At 44.5% G+C, this 27,373-nt stretch overlaps 1 protein-coding gene and 1 long non-coding RNA gene across 6 annotated transcripts in view; one reads left to right on the top strand and one right to left on the bottom strand.

Moving 5' to 3' along the window:
- Window positions 1–27,373, bottom strand: part of LOC308593205 — a 751,641-nt gene that overhangs the window by 552,684 nt on the left and 171,584 nt on the right. The window lies entirely within an intron of this gene.
- ASAP1 (ArfGAP with SH3 domain, ankyrin repeat and PH domain 1) overlaps window positions 1–27,373 on the top strand; it is a 142,112-nt gene that overhangs the window by 47,260 nt on the left and 67,479 nt on the right. For 3 of the 4 annotated variants that reach the window (XM_081204431.1, XM_081204428.1, XM_081204429.1), the window contains exon 3: window positions 13,329–13,458. In XM_081204431.1, the coding sequence (XP_081060557.1) occupies window positions 13,329–13,458 (130 nt within the window). Of the gene's footprint in view, window positions 1–11,533; window positions 12,005–13,328; window positions 13,459–27,373 lie in introns of those variants that run through there. The other variant, XM_081204430.1, reaches the window with a different exon arrangement.

Here is a 27,373-nt window from a genome sequence, read left to right as displayed (position 1 = left end):
CCATTGGTCGATGCTATTTCTTGTTTCCTAGAAAACATTAATGAGAGCCTTTGGCTTCCCTAAATTGCCAAAGTACACTCCAGAGTTACTTAGAAAAATAATTAGGAATTATGTTATTTCCTAAGAACTTCTGAAGACCGTTGCTAGATTTGACCAAATGCCTGTCTAGTCTAGAATCCTGGTTTTTACACCAGCTGGCCAGATGTCTATGGGATGTCTCAAAGCAGGACATGAGGTCAACAGCTCTCTTATACTGTTGTTCCCCAGCATAAGATATTTAGTGTCCCGTCTGAAAACATTCTATGGCTGTGTATGTACTCCCATATATTCTGCAACCAGTGGTGAGCAACAAGCCATATCTATCCAGTCATTTCTTGTGAAAGACTGTGTTTTCCCCAAACCAGCTTCATCCAAAATAAGGAAAAGAACACCCTAGCTGTGTTTAAGTTGGAAATGTGCAAACAGCCTGTGTGTGATGTAATTGTTGGGGAAATATAGTAGCGGACAACTCTGCAGGTTGAGCTAGTGAAGGGACACCGGTGGCGCTGTGGTCTAAACCACTGAACCTCTTGGGCTTACTAATCAGAAGGTCGGCGGTTCGAATCCCCGCAACGGGGTGAGCTCCCATTGCTCTGTCCCAGCTCCTGTCAACCTAGCAGTTCGAAAGCACACCAGTGCAAGTAGACAAATAGGTACCACTGTGGCGGGAAGGTAAATGGCATTTCCATGCGCTCTGGTTTCCATCACGGTGTTCCGTTGTGCCAGAAGCTGTTTAGTCATGCTGGCCACATGACCCGGAAAGCTGTCTGTGGATAAACCCTGGCTCCCTCAGCCTGAAAGTGAGATGAGTGCTGCAACCCCACAGTCGCCTTTGACTGGACTTAACCATCCGGGGTCCTTTACCTTTTACCTTTACTTAGGTTGGGCTAGTATTGTTAGTCAGAGCATCAGGAGAATTTTTCCAGAAGATTTAAGTGGAATCTAGGTGAGAGGATTTTAAGCTTCTTGCCTTACTGGTTCCCAACAGCACAAAAGAGCCTGAGGGACTTGCAATTGCACGAAAGTCTTAATCTCGGGATTGTGGGTTCTAGCCCCACGGTGGGCAAAAAATATTCCTGCATTGCAGGGGGTTGGACTTGCAACTTCTCAGTTCTAGGACTGTGTATTGTCAGTCTCACATGCCCTTTCAAGTATATGGGAACCAAAGATTGGCATGAACATCAAGTGTGTTCCATGCACAGTCATCCTCCTGCAGCTTCATCCTGCGCACTTAGCACCACCCACAGAGCTTTAGCTGAAACTCTGCTCTCCCACTTCCCGCAGCTGACTTTTATGTCCAGTGTCAGAATCCCACCCTTCCAGAAGTCAGGGAGGCAATACAGGCGCTCTTGGGTCCTAGCTTCTTCCCTATTTTCTAACTTCCACGGGGTGGATTCTTCTTGCTGTCTCTCTCTCCCTATCTTTCTGTCCATCAGCTTTACATCCCACATTTCTTCCAAGGAGCTCAAGGTAGCAAACATGGTTCTCTTCCTCTCCATTTTATCTGCACAACGACAACCCTGTGAAGTAGGTTAGGCTGAGAGGCTATCACTGGCTCAAGATCACGCACCAGGCTTCATGGCTGTGAAGGGATTTGAACCCTGGTCTCCCAGGTCCTAAGGGACGTGGGTGGCGCTGTGGGTTAAACCACAAAGCCTAGGACTTGCCGATCAGAAGGTTGGCGGTTCGAATCCCCGCCACAGGGTGAGCTCCCGTTGCTCGGTCCCTGCTCCTGCCAACTTAGCAGTTTGAAAGCACGTCAAAGTGTAAGTAGATAAATAGGTATCGCTCTGGCAGGAAGGTAAACAGCGTTTCCATGCGCTGCTCTGGTTCACCAGAAGCGGCTTAGTCATGTTGGCCACATGACCCGGAAGCTGTATGCCAGCTCCCTCGGCCAATAAAGCCAGATGAGTGCCGCAACCCCAGATTCGGCCACGACTGGACCTAATGGTCAGGGGTCCCTTTACCTTTACCTTTACCTTTACTCCCAGGTCCTAGCCTAGCTCTCTCCCCAATATGCCACACGGGTGCTTCCAAACTAGTTACTAGAAGAACCAGTAAGAAGCAGTGCCTTGCGGAAGTACTTAATGTGGATAACTGAAATGGAAGCTTCCACACACCCCTCTATTTTCTTTAAGTTGCAAAAATACCATGGACAGAATGCAAAGCCCCAGTCCTTTGCGTGTTGACTATTTATTGAGCTCCTTTTACAGCCGTGTGTTTCTGGCGGCTGCTGCTGGCACTTACAATGCGTGGAAACCTTTCTTCAGTTATCACACTTGATTCCCACCCTATGTTTAGGTCTATTTAAACCAATGGGGGAAATGAAATGAGATCGAAATCTTTACTGCTCTGCACAGGGAGGCCAAGAAACAATGATATATATTTGCATTCACGTGTGTGAGACCTATCAGGCACATCTGAAGCTTGCATCTGAAATACAGAATGCTGACAAAGGCTGAACTTGCATTGTATTTAGCATTGTATTGTTGCGCTGAGTTCTTGCATCTCGGAGGAAGCTGTGGTGAGAGGGCAGTAGTGATTTCTGTAGCATCTAACTGGTTCAAAAATAAATGTGTCACTTTCTGTTTTGATGGAAAGTTAATAAATGATGTCAGCTGTACCCCACAGCAGGTTTCAGAGCTTGTCCTGGTGACTGTGTCGCATTTTGCATTTTAAAAGTTCAAAGGACTTGGCGTGCATTTATTACAATAGCTCTCTTTCAGTCCTTATGATATAACCCAGAAAGGTAAAGGTAAAGGGATCCCTGACCATTAGGTCCAGTCGTGGCCGACTCTGGGGTTGCGGCGCTCATCTTGCTTTATTGGCCAAGGGAGCCAGCATACAGCTTCTGGGTCATGTGGCCAGCATGACTAAGCTGCTTCTGGTGAACCACAGCAGCGCACGGAAACGCCGTTTACCTTCCCGCTGGAGCGGTACCTATTTATCTACTTGTACTTTGACGTGTTTTCGAACTGCTAGGTTGGCAGGAGCAGGGACCGAGCAACGGGAGCTCACCCCGTCCCGGGGATTCGAACCGCTAACCTTCTGATCGGCAAGTCCTAGGCTCTGTGGTTTAACCCACAGCGCCACCCGCATAACCCAGCAAGGTAGGGCAGTATTATCGCCGCTGGATTGTAGACTGGGGGAAGATAGGGCGGGATTCTGGCCACATCCGTATCAGAGTTGGCCCTTCCATAAGGCAGAGTAAGGCAGCTGCCTCAGGCAGCACATTCTGAGGGGCAGGCAGTGGCTAGAAATGTGTGCTATGCACTCTGCCCTGCAGCCCCTAAGCTAGCTTGCTGCACCAGGGTGCAATGAAGAACTCTGTTCCACCACATGATTGAACTACCAGTCTAGCCAGATTTTGTGCATAAAACTGGGGGTGCACCATCTTGTCCTTTGCAGCAAAATGGCTCAGGACACTCCTGATCAACCCTCTTAAATACTCTGATACCACTTTAACAGTCATGGCTTCCCCCAGAGAATCCTGGGAACTGTAGTTTGTTAAGCATGCTGACCTCACAGACCCAAGAGACTCCATGGTTGTTAAAGTGGAATAAGAGTGCCTTAACATTATGATGTGGCTGCAACCTGAGAGAGGACGGCTTATGATGGGATGGTGGGAACTTATTTATTACATTTATAACCCACCTTTGCCTCTGAGGAGATGAAGGTGACATACATGCTTCTCCTCATTTTATGCACACAACATCTTATGATGTAGGTTGGGCTGAGTGAGGATTTGAACCCTCTTCTAGTAAATGAAATTCTTCTAGTAAACCCATTTTTTTGTACGTGGTCTTGACAAATGTATGCATTTTTTTGCAGGCAATGTCCCCTACTAGAATGCATTTTTGTAGGTTTCGTTGTTGTTTAGTCGTTTAGTCGTGTCCGACTCTTCGTGACCCCATGGACCAGAGCACGCCAGGCATTCCTGTCCTCCACTGCCTCCCACAGTTTGGTCAAACTCATGTTCGTAGCTTCGAGAACTGTCCAACCATCTCGTCCTCTGTCGTCCCCTTCTCCTTGTGCCCTCCATCTTTCCCAACATCAGGGTCTTTTCCAGGGAGTCTTCTCTTCTCCTGAGGTGGCCAAAGTACTGGAGCCTCAGCTTCAGGATCTGTCCTTCTAGTGAGCACTCAGGGCTGTTTTCTTTCAGAATGCATAGGTCTGATCTTCTTGCAGTCCATGGGACTCTCAAGAGTCTCCTCCAGCACCATAATTCAAAAGCATCAATTCTTCGGCGGTCAGCCTTCTTTATGGTCCAGCTCTCACTTCCATACATCACTACTGGGAAAACCATGGCTTTAACTATATGGACCTTTGTTGGCAAGGTGATGTCTCTGCTTTTTAAGATGCTGTCTAGGTTTGTCATCGCCTTTCTCCCAAGAAGCAGGCGTCTTTTAATTTTGTGGCTGCTGTCACCATCTGCAGTGATCATGTAGGTTATTTTCATACATATATTCATTTTGCAAACACTTTCCTATACTATATGCATATATGTAAATGTTGTTTGGTTGGAGAGCTGCTCTGCAAAAAAAAGTATGGATTTTGAAGGATGGTTGTGTTTTGGTTCTCGTATTGTTTCGTAAAGTGCGACTTGGGTAGGCTTGCGGACTGCATCCTATTCCTCCCATTTCTACCTGTGGCCCTCCCGATGTTGCTGGACTCCAACTCCCATCAGCCAGATCCTGCAGAGCCAGTGTGGTCATGGGTGATGGCAGCTGGACTCCAACTGCATTTGGAGGGCCACAGTTTTGCCATCCCTGTATTGGGGGGGGGAGTGATGCTGCCTTGTTTTAATGTGAGAAAGTCAAGGTACAAACTAGTAAACATATCGCAGGTTATATGCTGTGTGTTCCCAAAGGCAAAGGACAGGAGCAGGTTGAAACAGGAAGAACAGAAGAGAAAGAAGCCTTGGGAACTAGACTGTTCACAACCACACTGTGCATTGAAAGTACATTGGGGGAAGCCATGTGCATTCAGCACATGGTATATATGCAGCCAGAATCCTGAGTTGGGTAGGGCACTGAGAATTTTAGGTTAAACATAGGGACGTGGGTGGCGCTGTGGTCTAAACCACAGAGCCTAGGACTTGCCGATCAGAAGGTCGGCGGTTCGAATCCTCGCGACGGGGTGAGCTCCCGTTGCTCAGTCCCTGCTCCTGCCAACCTAGCAGTTCAAAAGCATGTCAAAGTGCAAGTAGATAAATAGGTACTGCTCTGGCGGGAAGGTAAACGGCGTTTCCGTGTGCTGCTCTGGTTCGCCAGAAGCGGCTTAGTCATGCTGGCCACATGACCCGGAAGCTGTATGCTGGCTCCCTCGGCCAATAAAGCGAGATGAGCGCCGCAACGACTGGATCCAATGGTCAGGGGTCTTTTTACCCTTTACCTTTACACTTCCCATGATTCTTTGGGGGAAGTCATGTACTCTAAGTTGGCTTTAAATGTATGGTGTGGATGTGAAACTCTCAATATTTAAGGAATTCCAAATGTAGCTGGTTGTTTTTCTTAGCAAACCCATGGGCCAAGCCCACCAAACACTGCTCCTATGTGCTCTCACGTCATGACTTGTGCTTTGACATCTGCGCTGCTTGCAACCATAACGTCATACTCCGTGACACTGTGCTGGCAAAACGATGGCTATGATCCATCCCTAAATATTTACTTGCCGAAATGGAAATGTTTAGGATTGGACCAGGAAAGAGGTTGGAAAACATTTCTTAGGGTGCAAAGGGAGCTGCCTTGTACTGAGTTCAGCACAAAGTGGCCATGGGTCTGAGGTCCCCAAGGCTGTTGTACAACCTTGTCTCATGGGTGGGCCGGCCCTACCTGGAGACCCATGGCCACTTTGTGTAGACAGTGCTGAACTCAGTACAAGGCAGCTCCCTTTGCACCCTAAGAAGTGTTTTCCAACCTCTTTCCTGGTCCAATTCTAAACATTTGTGTAACACTGTCTACACAAAGTGGTCATGGGTCTCCATGCCTTGGGGACATCAGATCTGGCCTCCGAGGAAGACATTGCGCGCTGCAGCTACTGCTCTGGTGGCAGCAACAGCTGCAGCCAGGTCTGCCTCTTCCTTGGCAGCCCTCTTCCATGTGGCCTCTTAGTGAATAGGAAGTGCTGGTGGTCTCCTTTCACTCTTGTTCCTGATGTAGCTCTTTATCTTCCCTTGCTCCTGATCTTCACTCACCCCTTCTTCCCTGATCGGTGGGAGGAGCCATTGTGTGGTTTGCTTCAGGTGTCAAAAAGTATTGGGCCAGTTCTGTCTCCAGTTCTTCTTCTCCATGCCTACAAGGATATGCAAGGGACCTTCTGCATGAAACACAGGTTCTCTGCCACTGAACAAGGCAAATAAGGATAGCTGGTGAGTCTTGTTGTTGTTGTTTAGTCGTTTAGTCGTGTCCGACTCTTCGTGACCCCTTGGACCAGAGCACGCCAGGCACTCCTGTCTTCCACTGCCTCCCGCAGTTTGGTCAAACTCATGCTGGTAGCTTCAAGAACACTGTCCAACCATCTCGTCCTTTATCGTCCCCTTCTCCTTGTGCCCTCCATCTTTCCCACACCAGGGTCTTTTCCAGGGAGTCTTCTCTTCTCATGAGCTGGCCAAAGTATTGGAGCCTCAGCTTCAGGATCTGTCCTTCTAGTGAGCACTCAGGGCTGATTTCCTTCATGAGTTTGACCAAACTGCGGGAGGCAGTGGAAGACAGAAGTGCCTGGCATGCTCTGGTCCATGGGGTCACGAAGAGTCGGACACGACTAAACAACTAAACAACAAAAAATCTGCCTCTGCTCAATGCTGCCAATCAAATTACGGAGCAGAAATGTACTGGGGTTTCCTCCCTCCTTGGTTTATTCAGTCTGGAACAGGTGAGGCATACACAATTTGCACATAACAAAAGGCCTGTTGAAGAAGAAGAAAAACACCTGAGGCCTTTTAAGGATGTACTGTGGGTGGAAGGACTGAAGGATAAAGGCACCCCTATCCCATTTCCATTCTGCCGCTGCGTTATCCCCTAAGGTAAATCTGTGAATTGACTGTGAAGAAGGGAATGGGGAAAAGGAGAAAGCCACTTTAGCAGGGGCAACTTATAATGCTATAAAATGGCAGGCAGGCAAAGGGTTAAATACCCTTCCCCTCCACTGCCGCTTCTAGTTGCCTCCTCCTGGCGCTGTTTTTCCTGTTTAAAAGGGTCATGAGGCGACTGTTGCACATGCTTGCATATATGATGTGCTCTGACCCTAACGTACCGTGAACAGGGAACAAAAGGGCAAAACCGGGTGTTGCAGATTTATTAATCATTTCCTCCTCGTGTTATTTGTTTGTGGCATTTGTACCCCACGCTTTCAACCCCCTCCCCCCCCCAAAAGGCTCTCAGAGCAGCTTACGAGGATCAGCTGCAAGGCAGGCCCTGTCCTTAGGACTCACAATCTGAAAAAGGCATGACACAGGAGGGGGGGGGGACCCAGAAAGGGTGGGAGGAGAGAAGAGGAAGCTCAGTCACAAGTCCTTAAAGTTACAGTGGTACCTTGGGTTACATACGCTTCAGGTTACATACGCTTCAGGTTACAGATTCCGCTAACCCGGAAATAGTACCTCGGGTTAAGAACTTTCCTTCAGGATGAGAACAGAAATCGTATGGTGGTGGTGCGGCAGCAGCAGCAGGAGGCCCCATTAGCTAAAGTGGTACCTCAGGTTAAGAACAGTTTCAGGTTAAGAACAGACCTCCAGAATGAATTAAGTTCTTAACCCAAGGTACCACTGTACAACCAATGTTGATAGTGGTTTTGGATGTCCTGCCCTACAGAAGAGCAGTCTCTCCCCTGAAATACTCTCCCATTCCTGAGATCAGATCCAGGAGCACAGCTGATGACAACATCCAGGGCTGGAGAACAGGGCAGCTCTATCTGCAGTGGAGTTCTGTTCCTCATGCAGCTTCCTTCCTTCTAATATAGCATTTGCTGCTGAAAACGGCAGTGTCTAGTTTCCCCTGCTCTCCTCTCTGCAACGTATCATGAAACTTGCAACATACCGTGAAACTGGCCAGGTGATGTGATATCATCACCTCGCCTTACTAGCAGCAGCCAGTGACGTGGACTGGAGTCCAGAGAAACTCGCAGTGCGGTGATGTCACTTTCCAGAAGGTGACTTACACTAGATGCTATGTGGGATCAGTGAAACGGAATAGGGAGGAGAGATCGTGGTTTCTGCTGCAACACCTGCATCTCTCCTGCTAGGGATGGGTGACTCTGTCGATTTTAGTTTCTCATTTTCCCAATCTGAAATTCTCAGTTATCCATGTTTTCACATCGGTCTGCTTTAAAAAAGCGAAAAGAGGCCATCACAAAAATACACTAGTACTGTCATACCTCGGGTTACAGATGCTTCAGGTTGCGTTTTTTGGGGTTATGGACCGCCAAAACCCAGAAGTACCAGAACGGGTTACTTCCGGGTTTCGGCGGTCGCACATGTGCAGAAGCGCTAAATCGCGCTTTGCGCATGCGCAGAAGTGCTGAATCGCGCCGCTGCAGGTTGCGGGCACTGAGGGTTGCGAACATGCATCCCACACGGATCACATTCGCAACCCGAGCATCCACTGTATTTTAGTGTGACTTTCTCTGAATACACAAGTTTGAATGCAATTTTGCCTCATCAACACAATTTTGTAGATCAGCGTTCCCCAATACAAAATGTTGCATCCCTTAATATCCCTTAGCATCCCTTAATATGTGCATTGTTCTGCACACTTTAGGATATGCTTTCTGCAGACATTGCAAAATTTGGGGAACTGTAAATTTTGAAGGTTTCAGTTTGCATATTGTTCCGAAAGGGCAAATTAGGTAGCGGAGAACCTTTAAATGTAAACTGACTTGCGTTTTTCACCTTCCCTTTCTGCCTACTGCCTGTTAATCAGCCTAGATCCAGTATGGGGAACCTGTGAGCTGCCTGATGTTGTTAGACTCTTGCTCCCATCAATCCCAGCCAGCATGGTCCTCATGTTGTGCAAGAACATCTAGAGGGCATGCAAGGCTGTGATGCTAGAGCCATAAATGCACGTCTTGGCACCTCATCGGGCAACCGGTGGACACTTCCTTCTTTTCAAACTGGTGCAACAGCAACATTGCACCTAATGACATCCTCAGATTTTCTCAGGTTGGATTGCACAGGCTTGGGGGCACCGTAAAAAACTTCCCAATCAGCACTTCCCCACAGCAAAGAGCTACTGCAGCCGAGGCTTATCTTGGCTTGATTTTATTTTTACCCAGATCCTTTAAATCCTTGTTGTTCGGCTTAGCGAGGCTGGGTGCCTTCAGACCCCGCCCCCCCCAACAATAAGGGATTGGAACAAATCTGCAAAGCAAATGTGGGTCAACCTGCTTAAAAAAAAATGTCTGGTGTGACAAAGGAAAAGGAAACCTCTTGGCATTTCATGATATGCCAGTGGTTGCTTTGACATTGGACCGATATGGCTGTTACACACACGAAAAGTGTGTACACACACACACACACTGTGAGTGCTGGCGTTTCTTCCCTGCTTTCTCTTAAAAAAATATTCAGTCAAGATTAAGGCAAGGAACCAGCACGTTCACAAAGGCTACCTTCTCTGGTAGCAGAAGATTTTGTGGCCCACAAGTCACAAGGAGATACTTCAAACAGCAACAGCAAGTTCTTACCTCCTCGTTCTGACTTCTGACCCTTACCCATGGGGGAAAAGGGGATTCCAGGCCTTGTTTCACCTCGGATGTTTCCTCCTCTACTATTTAAGTTCCTGCATATTTAAAGCATATGCATTTAAGCATGCACCTAACATGTGGACGGGGGTCAGGTGCATGTAGTATTTTAAAGTTGTCTGCTCCCAGACGACACTGGAATTCCCTCCATGGAGATGTCAAACTGGTTCCCTCCTTGTTGTCCCTCCTCTGGCAGGTGAATACCTTCTTGTCCCAACAAGGCTTTGGGGGAAATGGGTGCTTTTAATGAAAGGGCTGGTGCCATGCTGTTTTCAATTATTATATGTACGGTTTTAGCAGTTTATCTGTTTATATAGCAATAGATTTTATACACGTGCTCACTCAACTGCTCCCATAGGTGGAACTGGGACTCCTGCAGGTGCCGCACATTCATAGAATCATAGAATCATAGAGTTGGAAGAGACCACAAGGGCCATCGAGTCCAACCCCCTGCCAAGCAGGAAACACCATCAGAGCACTCCTGACATATGGTTGTCAAGCCTCTGCTTAAAGACCTCCAAAAAAGGAGACTCCACCACACTCCTTGGCAGCAAATTCCACTGTCGAACAGCTCTTACTGTCAGGAAGTTCTTCCTAATGTTTAGGTGGAATCTTCTTTCTTGTAGTTTGGATCCATTGCTCCGTGTCCGCTTCTCTGGAGCAGCAGAAAACAACCTTTCTCCCTCCTCTATATGACATCCTTTTATATATTTGAACATGGCTATCATATCACCCCTTAACCTCCTCTTCTCCAGGCTAAACATGCCCAGCTCCCTTAGCCGTTCCTCATAAGGCATCGTTTCCAGGCCTTTGACCATTTTGGTTGCCCTCCTCTGGACACGTTCCAGTTTGTCAGTGTCCTTCTTGAATTGGGGTGCCCAGAACTTCGTAAGAACTCAACCTTTAAGCGTGGAAGCAGCTACACTTCGGAACTCCCTGCCTGTTGAGGTCCATCAGGCTCCTTCACTTCAATCTTTTCGGCGCCTGCGAAAAACATCCCTGTTTTTAGGCGAGCATACCCAGGTGCTTAGAAACCTGGGGTTAACTTTAATCTGTTTTAGTGCTTGTTGTTTTATAAGTGTGTTTTTAAAGTATAGTTGTGAATTTTGCCTTATCCTTTTGTAAACTGCTCTTAAAAAAAACCAAAAACCAATCAGGTGGTGTATAAATTTTATAAAAAAATTATAAAATATAGAGTTTTGACTTCATCAAAGTTTAATTGCTTTTTTCCTATGTTTTTTTTTAGCAATTCTCATTTTTATCCGTAAGCCGCCTTGATCTCCTGTCAGGGCGGAAAGTCGGGCTAAATAAATAAACAACTTCTTCTATTAGAGGCTGCCTGCGTGTCTCTGCATGGAACATCAGTCTCCGCCGCAAGCTGCCTCATCTGCGCGCGCTCACCCCACGGAAAGGCGCGTGCGTGCATGCGCGCGCGCGCGCGCGAGCGAGAGAGAGAGAGAGGAGAGCCATTGCGTACGCCTAGGCGCGTGCGCAGGGCTACTTCCTTGTTTTCCTCACGTGACAAGCCTCCTCCTGAGAGAGAGAGAGAGAGAGAGAGAGAGAGAGAGAGAGAGAGAGAGAGAGAGAGAGAGGCGGATGGTTGGTGGTAGGCGGAGCCAGCGCGGGAGGCGAGAGGCGGGAGAAGGGGGGGTGGAAGCAGCGTAAGGGGCGATTGGTCCGTTCGACGGGTGATTGAAAAGCGGGCTGCGGTGGGTCGGACCGGTCGGGCGAGCGGCGCGTGCCTCTTTCCTCCCCTCCCTCTCTCTCTCACACACACACACAACCGTCAGGCGCGAGGGCGTGTGCGCGCGCACTCTCTCCCCTCCTCCTCCTCCTCCTCCGTCCTTCCTTCACTCCCTCCCTCTCTCGCGCGCGCTCCCGCCCCGGGAGGAGGAGGAGGAGGGAGGAGGTGGCTGCAGGAGCCTGCGCGAGAGCGAGCTGCGCGGAGGGAGGAGGAGGAGGAGGGGGAGGACGCGCGTCCAGCAGGCAGGCAGGCAGTCCAGGCTGGCGGGCGGAGAGCGGCTCGGCTCCCTCCTCACGTCTCGTCTTCCCGGGGACTTGGACCTGGACCCCCTCAGCCGCTGCCGCCGCTGCCCTCCGCCTTCCTCCTCCTCGCCGCCGCCGCTCCTCCGCCTCCCCGCGCCGACCCTTCCCTCCTCCTCCCGCCCCCCAACTCCGGCTTGGGGAGGGGGGGCTCTCCGCCGAGAAAGGAGGGGGGCCGCCTGCGCAAGTTAGTAGCCCTCTGAGGAGAAATGTGGATGGGGGGGCTGAGGGGGGAGGAGGAGAAGGAAGGGGGTTTTCCGCCTCTTTTTTTTATCATTAGTATATTTTTTTGGCGGGGAATGACTCCCCCCCCCACTCACGCCACAAACACTCCCCCCCCCACTTCACTCTTGAGGGGAAGCTTTGTGGTTGTGGGTTTTTGTGTCTGTGCGTTAGGTTCACTGAAGGCGCTTTTCTGCCCACTTCCCATCTATTTTTTTTGGGGGGGTGGTGGTGGTTTTTTTTGGGGGGGGGGGAGGGAAATAAGACCAGGGAAGAGGGAACAGCCCCCTTTTTTTTTCCTGAGGGAGATGTCAAGAGGATGTCTCTATCCCACCCCACCCCCTGCACCAAAAAAGAGAGAAGATAATATGAATACGGACTTGGGGAGTTAAGCTTTCCTGGGGTGGATGGTGGTTGCTTTTTTTAATGGGGGGGGCTGTGGTTTCCCTCCCCCCCTCCTCCATTCACTTTCCTGCTAGGAAAACGAAAGATCTGGTCAGGAATTTCGCTTTCTGAAAGGCAATAAGAAGGAGAGAGGGTGTTACAACAGAGAAGGCTCGGGTGCTGTGGTTCAAAAGGCTCTCTGAGGTTCCAGAAGATGCACCCTCTTATTTATTTATTTTTAAAAATAAGGAATGGGCAAAACAGTTGAAGAAGATCCCTTACAAAGTGTAACAAGAGTACGCCGGTGTTTGCAGCTTGGAAGCCCACTCTTGTGGGATCTGGTGTGGAGATGGTTGGTGGTCTAACCTTGGGATCGCCAGTCTGCACCCCTCTCCTCCCTCCCCACCCCTCACCCCCGAGTGGGCACTAATGTAGCCTTTAGGATAATCTTGAGGATGAGTCAACTGGATACCCTGTTTTCTTAAGTGGGAGAATCGAAGGAAGTCTCGAACTGTGGAGGAAAAGAAGAGGCACCAAGGAGATGGGATCTATGAGGCAGGGTTCCCCATGGAAATGCTCTGTAAGGAACTGAGGTGGAGGGACACCCATCCTTTCTTCCTTCAAAATAAGACATCTTCGAAAGAAGTGAGCCTAGTGATGATGGGGGCAGAGACAGGCATCTCCTGTCATCCCACCCACCCCCCTCTACAGAAGCAGGCTGTGAACTCTATTCCCAAAAGGGTGCCGTGCAGTCAGAAGAGACACTAGGTGCAGAAAGGGGTGGTGGTGCGGATTACTTACACGCCTCCCTCAGCTAAAGCTTCTTTGCCCTGTCTTGTGTTTAATGCTCAGTCTCTCCTTGTCTCTTCTTTCCTTGTCTGTGTTCATCTGTTTCTGCTGGGCAGGATCATGCCGGACCAGATCACTGTGTCGGAGTTTATTGCTGAGACCACAGAGGATTACAATTCCCCAACCACATCCAGCTTTACTACCCGGCTACAGAACTGCAGGAATACTGTCACGCTGCTGGAAGAGGTAAATAAACACTTGTCACCTTTGCTTTCTGTGTATGGTTGCATGGGGAAGCCAGTTGACATGCATACCGCCCTGCTTTCTTCATGACTATAGCGTGGATGCTCTTGGGTGATGATTGCACACAGTGCTCATGTCTATGAATTCCAAGGGTTTTGGTGTTAAATGAGGTTGAATATTGTCTTTTCTGTGTCTTGTTATCCCGTGTTGCTTTCCTGATGTCAGTAGTGTTGACTGCAGCAGGATTGTTTGATGACATGATTTATGCAGAGCAAACGGTTAGACAGAATGAATGAAGCTTGATGTGTCTTTGGCACAGATGAAGCAATGGATAATTGGTGGCAAGGACAAGCTGTAGAGGAGATCTCTTTGAAATGGGAGATTGGTGACAAACATTTTGGGCTATGATGTTGAAAGGGGAGGAATGCAATGCAAAATGATGCAGTCATGCCGTCTCTTGGATGGTAGAGCAGCTCTGCACAGCCTGATTCATGTCACCCATCTCAATATTAGCAGTTGCATGTCATTTTCAGTCTAAGTCAGGCAACATACCTATATAGTTCCTAATATTTTTGAATATTGTACTTGATGTGGGATGCATTGTTATTTAAAAATCTGACATTGAATTTTGTTTGCGTGGTGATTAAAAAGCTTGTGGAGATCACAGCAAGGTTAAAATTGGATTTTCATATCATGGTCCACATGGCTTCTTAAACTAAGTCTTGAGTTTCCAGTTACCTTATTTTTCAAAAGGTGTTGTTCATATTATAATGTTTTTGTGCATATTGTAACAGGCAAGATAAACTAGCTTTATTGAAATTGCAGAAGAGCTTTCTTTCACACATTCACAATAAAATTGTACTGATCAAGTTTGTGCTCTGGGGGACGCAAAATGCCATTCCAAAAGATTAGTTATAATTACTTCCTTGTTGAAAGTAATCTTGTATATTAACAGCCTGAGTGCTACTAAGTAATTGGATAATAGAATTGGAGGATAAGACCAGTTGTTTGTGAATATCTTGTTTTGAAGTGACATTGATTCAAGCTTGCAGATTTGCTACACTGTTGGTTTGTAGTTGTCCCTGCAAGAGTACTCTCAAGTAAAATTTCTCCCAGTACTGTATGTAGTTAAACATTGCTGTCAGCTGTTCATGTGACTCCAGAGAGCACTGAGATGGGATGCTACTGCATCTGGTTGTGGAAACAATGGTGACCTCTTCTGTCTAAAGTGTTGCTGGCCCTTGGAAGTCAGAAAGCTATCTATAAGCTCATATGGCATTGCCTAGTGCTAGGCAGTTTAGGACTGTCTGCTTTCATATCAGACTATGTGCCTATACTTCAGGCTTTCTTGTTCTTTAAAGAGTTGATAAACATATAGACAGAAGGAAGTCAGAGCTTTGCTTGCAGCCTGACAATCACTGCTGGTATCTCCCTCTGGCTTTCAGATCCAAGAAAGGGACAGGGAAATGTGCTCTGTACAACACACAAATAAGCACAAAAAATATATTTTCAGGGTCCAGGTGAAGAGATGGGAGGGATCTTGACAACTGAGTGCTGTGCTGAGCAGTCACTAATTTCACTCTGGCGTTCATTTTGAACAGACATATAACTTTGAAATACTAGTACTGGAGCTTCTAAAACAACATGTTGGTAAAAGAAAACTGGCAATACAGTCTCTCTGTGTTATATGTAGTCTGGCTGCATAAACTGGTAATCCGTTGAAAACTTCTGTTCCGTTTAAGTTTTTCCTAGGCCATTATGCTGAGTGGAGGAAGCAGGCTACTAAGTTGTATCAGAATGTCGTTCAAAAATATGTATTTTTTCAGCGCTGCAGTCCTTAACACACTTAGTGAGGAACAAGTTGGGTCCACTATGCCCAGCATGTATTCAGATGTTGGAGAATTTTCAAAACAATGAATCCAGGAAAGTGTTTTTAGTGGGGAAACTGCTGCAAGTGAGAATGTTCAAAAAGGTTGTTAATCCACAGTAGGAGGACTAGGCCAGTAGGGATCAGCCTGTTTTTGTTCGGTACCCTTCCAAAAGTAATTTAATCCCTTTCCTTTCTTTAGTAAGCCATTGAATCAGTGAGAATGTGACAAAATATCATTTTTATTTTGTTTCCACATTCCTTTATTCTAGCCAACAAGACATCACAGAGATGAATTCCTCATTTTCATGTCATAACAAATGGAACAAATTCATGAGGGGGAAAGGAAGTGATGGAATTCATTGGCTTTATTGATTATAGTTTCCTCCTCTTTTTCCAAGTAGCAAGCCAGATTGCTGATTATTCAGGCTTTATGCTCACTTCCTTATGACTTTATATAATGCTAAGTATAATGCATCTTGCCTTGCTGGAGGAAGCAATCCTTGGAATGGTCTTTTAAAGACTGTATTCAGTGAAAAGGCTGGACAATATATTTCTATCAAATGGCTGCAGCAGTCAAAATCCCCCCTGGCAGGTTTTTAGAAGGGAGCCTGTTAATAAAGTACTAGCATCTTTCAGAAAAGAAACATCAGAGATCGAGTTCCTGAAGAGCTCTTGTATAGCCAACTGGAAGCATACTTGAAAAAGCCTGTATCCAGTGTTCAGTCTTTTTTAAAGCGGAAAGAAAGTAACACACAGTTGGGTCAGGAAAAGGTCAAATTTGTAGAATAATCAGAGGTATTTTTTATCATTGCTCGTATCATCAACTGTTTTTATTTTATGGAATGCTGATGAGCTGTAAATGCTCATGGGTGTAGCATAAAGTAAATACAGTATAAAATAGTAAAGGGAGGTAATTTTGCAAACGTGTCTACCTTCTGCTTATCAAAGAGGAAGAACAGCCATTAACTGGCATTCTGTTGCACTGTTGGAGTATCGAATACCTGCTCCAGAAGGAATGGAGAACCTCAGCCTTGGGGACCAATGGGCCCGCAGAGCATCTCTGTCTACCCCTTGGAACTCTCTCTGAGCCATACCTATCACTGGCCCTGCTTTGCACCCTCTGGAATATGTCCCTGAACTGTGATAATGTTTCATGCTTGCCTGGAAAGGAGGGTAGAGAGGGAAATGTGAGTGCGAACAATCTTTTTTACTGTACCAAAGGTAAAATTCCCATTTATTGCTCTGCTTATTTATTACCTCTGTCATGCGATCCAAGGAAGGAAGTGTGGCTATTGGGCTGAAAAAGATTCCCTACCTCTGTGCTGCAGTTTTTGAACAGAAGTAATTTTAAGTCTGGATGGCAGGGAAATGTTTTATTACGTGGAAGTTTTGCCTTCAAGATTTGATCCCATCATCTTAAATAGTTAATAGAGTATAATGTTTGAACAAATGGCAGTTCTATTGGCATGGCAGTGTAGTTCTGGGATGAATGTCAGCATAGACAGTTCTCAAATGAGAATCTGCATGCCGTTTCTCCAGGTTCTTCCTTGAATTACTGTGGCAGTACTGGCTGGTCGAAGGACTCCTCTGCTACTATGGATATGCAGTTAATTGTGCAAGAATAAAGTTATAAACTGATTTCCAGCAAAGTGGTTTTATAGTCTATTTTCCCTTGATGCTCAATCCTGGGGGTTCTCTCTGTGTGCACATCTGCTGCTAAAACAGACGTCCAAGGACTGCTCCTTACTAACCAGAATATATTGCACATAAGACCACTAACAGTGGATAGACTATTTTGGGGAACTTTTTGTGTGAGAGAAGGGAAAATCACCTGACTGAACTTAGATGTGGGGTAGGGTAGATCCATCAGGAGTTCATTTAGAAAGGATAAAAGGAATTGCAATTTAAGTTGACTTTGGGAAGGTAACTGCGTACTATTAGCTTGGATAAAATAAAAGCCTACTCCACACAATATCTAATCACATCTGTTTGACAGTGGAATATACTCCCACAAGAGGTGGTGGACTCTCCTTTCTTGGAGGTTTTTAAGCAGCGGTTGGATGGCCATCTGTCATGGATGCTTTAGCTGTGATTCCTGCATTGCAGGGGGTTGGACTAGATGACCCTTGGGTCCCTTCCAACTAAGATTCTGTGAAAGCCTCTGTGAAACCTGTATTTATTCTATGTGCTCTCTCAACACATAGGGAAGTTCATACAGGAGAAGGCATTCTTTGAGAAATGAGTCCAAGCCATTTAATACGTTAAAGAGTATAACTGGAACCTTGAATTGAGCCTGGGAGCCAAGGCAGACGCTACAGTTGAACTGGGATCACTGATATGTGCTTCCTGTAGTTAGTCAGTAGGGCTTGACAAGCATCTGCATTTTGTACCAGCTGAAGCTCCTCCAGGGGCAGCCTCATGTAGAGTTTAGTAAAATAATCCATTCCAAGGTGTGTCCCGTGTATGAATGGTGGTGGACTGATCCTGATAGTTGAGGAGATGTACTAGACAATTTATCAAATGTAAGTGATAAAAAATATTCCTTTCTGCTGCAGGCTGAATTTCTGACTGTGGAAAAACTTAACCCCATCAAATTTAGGTGGTTTCCTTCTCCTTTAGATATCCCCTTTTTTCCTTGCTTCCTTATTTTTCACTGAGTGCATTTTCTGTTACATTTTCAAACTTATATATGCTTCTTTAATAGGTGCAGAAATACTTTTTTTTTAAAAAAAACACACCCATGTAAAAATAGGGTCCTTGGGGAAACTTAATAAATTTGCAAATGTCTAAGGCAAGCTGCAGGAAGTATTAATCTACCTGGGTTCTAAAGTGTACTGTATTATTTTTACCAATAAACGAAGGTTACATGATAATCTTTACTAAAGCTAAAATAATGGGATTATTTCTGTATTTTATGTCTTTGCTGATTTGTTTCAATAATAATTCAACAAAGGTCTTATTGCTCTTCTTGTATTGCATTTTTTTTCTTGCTTAAAATATATTTTGAAATTTGATAGAGGCACACAGCCACACCCTACACATTAGTTCTGTTCTGTGCATTCATCTAGTTTAATTATTTTGCTACATGCCTATACCGCTCAAAACATAAAATGTTATGGCCCCTTTATTTTTCACTTACCCCAAATATACATTTATGATTTGTAAGTGTCTGTAAAGTGCACTACAGTGGTACCAAGGGTTACAGACGCTTCAGGTTACAGATGCTTCAGGTTACAGACTCCGCTAACCCAGAAATAGTACTTCGGGTTAAGAACTTTGCTTTAGGATAAGAACAGAAATCGTGCAGCAGTGACGCAGCGCGTACCTAAAGTGGTACCTCAGGTTAAGAACAGTTTCAGGTTAAGAACGGACCTCCGGAATGAATTAAGTTCCTAATCAGAGGTACCACTGTACTGCAATCAGTGAAATAGAATAAGAGAGTTCTAGTTAAAACAACTCTGAGCATATTGTTATTCCTAGAAATCTATTATCGGATTATTTAATTTGACAGTTATGAAATATTCTGGCTATTGCTTCCAGAGCACACCAAAACCTAGTTAGTCCATTATTTGACACAGTGGCCAGCCAGGTGCCTCTGGAAAGTCTGCCTGTAGGTCTAAGGGCTGTAGCCCTCTTCTGCTATTGTTCCATAGCCACTCTGTTCTAACTCTTCTGCCAGTCTGCTTCATCAAATGGCTGTGGGTTCCAATACAGGGAGAAATGCAGGGTTCTAATAGAGGGAGAAAAACATTTTGCTAAACCATTTTGTTGCCTGTTCTCCCAGCTGAGGTATATATTTATGGAGCTATTCACAACCCCTATTAACCACTTTAATATATAGTTTATATGTGTAAGATCTTCAGCATGTTTTAAAGCACAAAAGCAGGAATATTGCTTATTTGTGTCTTCTGTAATAGCTGAGGGCATAACATTTAAGAGTTTTGGTAAAGGAAATCCTGTCTCTGAATTTCTGCATGTCCTTTAAGCAGCAAGGTGGGACAAAAGAATGCAAAGGGGACATTTCCTACACAACAGCTGACTTTTAGAAACTGATATAGGGAGCAATCCTATGCATGTGAAGCTGCTATAAAGCAACCTGGTGTAAAGTTACACCAGATGCAAACTCTGTTCTGCAGCAAGGCTGCTGCTCTGCTGAAGCCTAACAGAAGGAAAACAAGCCTGTAAAATAGTATTCTGTGCCGGGTTGTCAGGTCACATGACCAAGCTGAATGGACTTGGGATCTAGCCAAGTCCCCCTCTCTGATCACGCACCTGCTGCCGCTGCCACCCCTTTAAGGGAGCATACACCAGCCTCTGTTCAGCCAGGAGAAGCAAGATACTGTATTCTGGTGTATCTTTGGCTGAGCCAAGGTTGGGGACTTAACATTGGCTGAGCCACGGAACTTTCAGCTGAATTGGGAGTTCTGCTTCATTCTTACCTTTGTAGAAGCTGTGTTGGGTCATCTTCAACTAGACTTGTTCATCTATATGTATCATAACATTGTATTTAATAACACTTTCCACCAATTAGCCAGGAAGTGACATTACGCTAACTGGCTTGCATTTCTCTGGATCCCTTGTTAAATTGGCTGCTTTCCAGTTCCTTGGAGACTGATGTTAGAAGATCAGTAATTTCATATTTCAGTTCTTTAAACGCTTGGGTGGATACCATCTGGTTCTAGTGACTTAACTGTCATTTTGTTGATAGGTCCTGGAATTTCCAATCTCTGTCACCACAATTTGGCTCAGTTGTTCAGAATTTGTTCTTCAATATGTCCTGTTGGGCACAGGTATAAAGTATATGTGTAGAATTATATATATTACCTTTCTATATAATACCGTACAGGTAAGTCAGTCCTTCTGTTCAGTAGAGAGAGCTCAGGGTGGCTTTCCTTAAAAGATTTTCACCACACTAGAGTTAAGGCCAGGAACATAGGTTTAAATATTCACCATGTTCTGCAGCAAGCTGCTGGAATGAACTTAATACAGTATGCAGTGTGGAGTGCTGAGGGAGTAGGAAACACAGATGCAAGCTCTTAGTTACAATTTCATCTAATGACATGAGGGAAAAAAGTGTCAAAAGTTGCTGGGCTCTGCTGTGTTAATGGAGTGGTCCTGTGTCTCTTTTCTTTGATTCAGCTGGATAGAGCAGCTGTTGCCAGGTTGATGAATGGAGGTGCTTGGCTTCTTGACAGAGCTGTTGCTGGATGTATTTAAAAAATAGTTATGTTAAGACGAAGATCAACTTTTGGAACAACAGTGTTAAGCCAATATAATGTAGTGGTTAGAGCATTGGACTAAGGCCTGGGAGGCTGGGGTTCTAATCCCCACTCAGCCATGAAGCTCACCTTGGGTCCATCACTGTCTGTTAGCTTAACCCTAACCTATGGTACAGGGTTGTTGTGAGGATAAGTTGGGGAGAAGGAGAACTATGTCTGCCACCTTGAGCTTGTAAAAAGATAGGTGAGATATAAATGTAATAAGTTTATAACAAAACATGGTTTACCAAACCTTATACCACAATTTAATGTACACTTGAATGTATATTAACTTGCAGTCCATTGGAGTTCATTAAAATACAGTGAATTTAGAACAAAAACTGTTGTGATGCAGTATGTGTGGGGTTGCCCTTGAAAAGAGTCTGGAAACTCTTACTGGCCCAAAATGTCATTGTCATGGTTGACAGGAGCTGGCAAAACTCCAGTTTTGCACTATCTCCTTTGGTTGTCTTTCTGGGCCCAGTTTAATGAAGTGTGTGTTCTTAACTTTTAAGCTTCAAATGGCCTGAGGCCTTGGGGGCTTGAAAATCGCATTCTCCTCTGTGTTCTCTCCTGTAGGCATTGTTCAGTATCTGCGGCCCTGCTCCATGTTCCCTTGCTTGCTGGAGCTCAGCCATTGGCAGCAGGAGATGGAGTTGTTTCAGTCTTCCCATAGGGGCCTAAGAAAATGTGAAAATTTCAGAAGGCTTTTGGTGGTGGATAAGTGTTGATTCAGATTTTTGCTGGTTTCTTGTTTTGTCTTTCATCTGCTCTGGACATGGCTTATTGCTCTTGTGTTTGGATTTTTTTGGAATGTTTCAGTTATATGATTAGTTGCCTTTTGTTTCTTACAAAAGAAAAGTGGGGTTATTAACTCAAGTATATTTCAGAACGGAGCCCTTGATTAGTAAATATATTGAGGGCTACAGTTAAGAAGAAAATGCTTATAGGGATAAAAATATTTTCAAAATCGTTTATTGAGCATTTGACAGCATTCATTTCATGGTATTCAATTTAAAGTTTTTCATTTTGCCTCTGTGGATTACCTAGTGCCAACTGAAAAGTGAAAGAAAGGGGAAGAGTTAAACTGCTTATGCATGCTTGAGAATTCAGTGTCCGTATAATGCCTCCCCAAACTTACTTTGTATTTATGATACAACAATCTCTGCATTCCATATTCTAACATAGGGAAGAAGAAGAGAAGAAGAGTTTGGATTTGATATCCCGCTTTATCACTACCCGAAGGAGTCTCAAAGCAGCTAACTTTCTCCTTTCCCTTCCTCCCCCACAACAAACACTCTGTGAGGTGAGCGGGGCTGAGAGACTTCAGAGAAGTGTGACTAGCCCAAGGTCACCCAGCAGCTGCATGTGGAGGAGCAGGGAATCGAACCCAGTTCACCAGATTACAAGACTACCGCTCTTAACCACTACACCACACTGGCATTTTTCTTTGTTGGACTGCATGCAAGTTGTGGAGTCAAAATTGGGACACCCCCCCACTCCTTCCTTTCTCAGTGGGCTGTCAGGAAAGGAGATTACTCTCACCAGATACTTAAACTGATTGGTGGCAGAAGGCTTTTCTCATTGGAGATTGCTGCTCCCTCCACTGATCCATCTATGTTGGCTGCCCCTCCTGCCCCCACACCTGCAAGACATTAAGCCGAGGGCAACATGTAACCCACCCCATTCTAAAAAGTGACATCTTCTGCAATCATAGCAATAAAATAAACACTCGGTAGTGAGTTGAATGAATATTTTTATGGCAATGAACAAGGTTGTTAGATTCAAAAGTAATGCATTCTCTGTGTACTAGAACGTGTGCAGTAAGGTTAATGCAATACTACTGGAGAGCTTCAGCACAAGTTACTCTTAGGTGTAATTAATGCTTTTGAATAAATATCAGTAGTAAGTGTCATTGTATTGTACGCATTGAAACTAATTGCAGAATAAGAATATGAACATCAGAACTTCATAAGTTTAGTGATTTTTATTCAGGGGACTTCCACCCTGCTAATGGAGGTGTTAATGTTGGAGACCTATTGTGCAGTAAGGTAAAGGACCCCTGGATGATTAATTCCAGTCAAAGGAAACTATGGGGTGCGGTGCTCGTCTTGCTTCAGGCCAAGGGAGTCAGTGTTTGTCCACAGACAGCTTTCTGAGTCATGTGTCTAGCATGACTAAACCGCTTCTGGCGCAACGGAACACTGTGACGGAAACCAGAGTGCACAGAAATGCCGTTCACCTTCCTGCCGCAGCAGTACCTATTTATCTACTTGTACTGGTATGCTTTCAAACTGCTAGGTTGGCAGAAGCTGTGAAAGAGCAATGGGCGCTCACTCCATCGTGCGGATTCCTTCCAATCCAACCGCTGACCTTCCAATCAGCAAGCTCCCATTGTTAGTGAATCTGAGTGAATAGCAAAACTGACACAATTTGACTGGGGTAAAGCAGTAAAACAAAAGCCTGCCTGTAATTAGAGATGGACTGAGCAGCCAAATTTATCCCTGTTCAAATTTGGTAGTGCTCATTCATAGGCCCATCACATATTGTGTGGACTTTTTTGAAAGAACGCTCCCTCTCCAAACCTGCATTTAAATTGTGCCCATTTTGTATGTAAAATACAAACAAACAAACAAATTTGTGAATGTTTACATAAACATTTTTTTTTTAATGTACATTTTTCCGCACAGTGAGAATGTTTCACAGAATCTAGATAAGCATTGGGAGTGGTGTTCTAGTCTGCAGGCAAGTTCAGCAGCATTAGATTGGGTCAGTCTTCTGGGGAAAAAGCAAGCTAAATGAATTCCTCTTCCATTTGAATCTGTAATCAGTGTTGTGAAAGTGGACAGTCTTCTGGTGTCATTTGTAAGAGATGCTGGCAGAATAAAGGTATTAGAAGCCTGTCCCAGGTCCTCAGATGTTCCAACTGCCACTCTGCTGATTAATTATGCTATGGTCTTGGAAACAAGATAGAGAATCCAACAAGGATGGATTTCCAGCACTTCTGCTGTACATTGATTTTGAGGATCATTCTGGATTAAGAGTCTCTTTGATTTTTGCTTCTTACAATAATCTAGTTTATGTTTGACTCCTCATAGTAATTCCATGATGGTTATGTAGCACAGTGCATGTTGCATTATTTCACAGATGGAAACTCCACATTGATCTTACTCAAGAATAATAGCATTTGTGATTATTCAGTGACCGACTCTATAGTGCTATTCCTGTACAGTGGTGCCTCGCAAGACGAAAATAATTCGTTCCGTGAGTCTTTTCGTCTTGCGATGTTTTTTGTCTTGCGAAGCACGGTCCGTCGCAACTGCGCCTCTTCAAGCGGCTTTTAAAAAAAAGCGCAAGACGTTTTCGTCTTGTGAAGCAAGCCCATAGGGAAATTTGTCTAGCGAAGCAACGCAAAACCGAAAAACCCTTTCTTCTAGCGAGTTTTTCGTCTTGCGAGGCATTCGTCTTGCGGGGCACGACTGTAGATAGAGCTTGCTTTATAGCAGACCTATAGTAGAAATGGCTATTTTTATACTGAAGAATCACTGAGCCTTAAATACAACTTATTACGTTCAGTTATTTATTTTTCTGATTATAACTTCTGGTTTTAAAAACCAATAACCATAAAGTTGTATTTTTGGAATCGGTGTGAGGTGAGGTTTTTTTTAAAAAAAGTCAGTAGATGTAGAAGAGAAAGTAAGCAACACCTGAATATTTCTCTTTCAATATCGCTCTCCAGCCCAAACCTCTAATGTTTCCATCTGGTTGAGCCAGTGATTTGAGGTAACGGGGACATAAAGAAACAGAGTAGTGTATGAATTGCATGAAACTCAGCTAGAGTTTGCATCTTCTACTACTGTACTCTCCCAGTAGCAGCCTTTCATTATTCCACCGCTTGTGGTCAAGTATGAGCTGAACAGTCAGCTACTGTTGCAGAGGGAAAAGACCTTGTTTCAAAATGAAGTTGAGTTTAACTGCACTTTTAAAGGAAAGTGATTCATAAGGGCAACAAATAGATAGAAGGGGGAAATGCTAAGTCATACTATAGTTAAAAATAAATCCCAGAGGGTGCTTGAACTTCCATTTTCAAGCTGAATACATTGCCACATGCCAAGTAATCCGTTTCACTAAAGTACAAACCCCAGATGACCTTTTTGAGAACAACTCCTGTTTTCACCCACATCACCCACATCTGGAATTTTACTGTCCTTTTGAGTCTGGGTTCCACCCAAACTGCTTTAGTAAGTGTTCCCACGCTAAACTTGCAATCTTACGCACACTTACCTGGGACTGTATTAAGTAGATTTACTTAAGATCAGGCTGTATAGTTCTTTTAAGAACATTGAAGGTGATGTCACTAATGGATCATAATTATTTATTTATTTTGGTCCTGGTGTTACTTCTGGTCAAACAAATATTGTAAAAACCTGTTAATTGGAGACAAAAATAAATTGAGTGTACATTTCAAGAGGAATTATGCTTGCATCATACTACACAACAGTTGTGGTTCTGAGGGGAAAGACTAATTTTTCTCCATGTTGCCTGCCTTTTTAGGCTGATGCAGACTTAATGTGGTATATCTCTTAAAAATGGTTATGGGGTTATGGAATCATGTGCACATTTACCAATTGCTTCTCTGTTAAGCAGGGACTCCTACTGCTACCAGACTCTACAGCTGTTACACAACCAGCACTAACCAATGTTTATCTTAACCAGCATTTGAAACTGGGGTGCTGTCTTCAGGAGCTAGTGGGTGAAGACTTCATAGCTTTATTTTGTTTATTAGTCTCTGCATTGTTTTGAATGTTTTGTGCTTTCTATACAAGCATGCTCCTCCCTTCCCTTCATCAGTGTGACCACAAGAAGGAAATTGGGCCTTTTTCTTTCTGCAAGGAGAAAAGAAGGAAATAGGGTCTTCTTTTTCTATCTGCAAGGAAGCGTCTATTAATATTTTCAACTAACAACAGATAGTTTTGTTTAAACAAGAAGGAATGGTGGTTGGTTTAAGTTATGGTTTGTCCAAGTAAGAAACAACATTCTGGCTTGTTTGGGCAAGTGTAAACTAATCAGAGTTTGTCATTTCATCCAAAGTGGAACAAACTGCATTTGAAAATGAAAGCAAATGCTTCCATTCTCCTTGCAAGCACACTGGAGGAGGAGGAGGAGGAGGAGGAGGAGGAGAGAAGGCTCCTCATATATGTTGATGCTAAAATATTTTGTTTTAACACCAAGACACACTTTTAAGATTTTGTTGCAGAAATTCATATGCAAAGTTGGTCAAGCAAAGATAAGTGTGTTAATCATAATAGCAGTTCTAATGCATTTACTAGATTGCTAAATAAGCAATACTCTTACCTCATATTGGAAAAGTTGTGAATTTTTCAACCTTTGAAATTACTACTACTGGACCCAGGAGTGCAGTCTGTGAGTTTGCTGAGCAGATTGTTCCTATGCATTTTGCTTGGCTCAGAATCTTCCAATCCAATATCGAGTGAAATAAACTGATGAATGTTTAACAATATAAGTGTACAATGAAGAAATAAACTCATAAATAAATTGAGAAGCTTGTTTCGGTATAGGCAGCTGGCAGTGGGGGTACAACATTGCAGGGGGTTGGACTAAATGACCCTTGTGATCTCTTCCAACTGTGATTCTATGAACATAGCTATTGTGGTTGGTATTCATTGATAGCCTTATTCATAAGGACTGTTGCTGCCATGTGATTCCAAAGTTGCAAGAGATGTGGTAATGGGGGGAACAATCATACTCTTCCCACACCAATAACCCATGGAAGCTCTACCTATGAACAAGGTAGTAGGGAGAAAAGTAGCAAGTATGGACAGTTTATTTCCCCTTTTTCCCTCTTATTGCAACTTAATGGTAATAATTTCACAGTAACTGTGGCACACACACATGAGGTTAGTGAGTGGAGAAAGAAGAGCAGGGAGGACTTGGGCAGCCCACAATATTTCCACATACACCCTCACATCTCCTAAGTTCCTGCTTCTCTCTAATGAGGCAGCAAGTGGCTTGAGCCCCACCATGCACGGAGCTTATACTTGGCATGAATGGCTAGCATAAGCAGATGCATAAGCAGATCGTGAGTCACTGCCCTAGGGGAGTAGCAGAAAGTCCAGAATTAATATGCCTGTGGTCTGTTGTGGTGCTATGCACATGAAACAATAGCTGCTGTACCTGTACCAGTGTGCAATAAGAATAATTGCATTAAAAAACATCAATGGGCCTATAACTGGTATATTATTGTTAATTTTTGAATTGCATTGACGTTTTAATGAAATGTGATGCTGTATATTTGAACTGTCAAGATTAATATATGCTAATGTCAGCATGAGTTAATTGATAATAACCTGCTTTTAGATTCTCAGATATTTAAAGAGAATTAAGAGAAGCACTCAGTTGCCCTTTAAAACTTGATAATTCCTTTTGTAACAGGTAGCAATAAGTTTTCCTTCTTTTTCTTCACAATTGCAAAGAAAATGATTCATTTAGTTCTGTGATTATTGAAAATCCATAGGCAAGATACAGCTGAAAGCATTTTCACGTGTTTGGTGGTGGGACTCGGGGAGTAATCTACTACTTTTGGTGTACTGTTATGTGTTTTCTTAAACTGTTAGGTACTATTCCTTAGCTGCAGACACATTTCTTTGCTTTTTGGCTAAAAGTTTTATACTTCAAATTCTGGATATTCCATAAGATGTTGAATTTGAAGCCTGCTATAGTGGCCATGTGTGGACGTCATGTTGACCATAGCCATAGTTAGGGAAATCAG

This window comes from Podarcis bocagei, assembly GCF_964188305.1.
Source record: "Podarcis bocagei genome assembly, chromosome: 8".
NCBI classification, from domain to species: Eukaryota; Metazoa; Chordata; class Lepidosauria; order Squamata; family Lacertidae; genus Podarcis; species Podarcis bocagei.
Note: the sequence above shows the minus strand (reverse complement) of the source record. Positions and strands in the feature narration are given on the sequence as shown.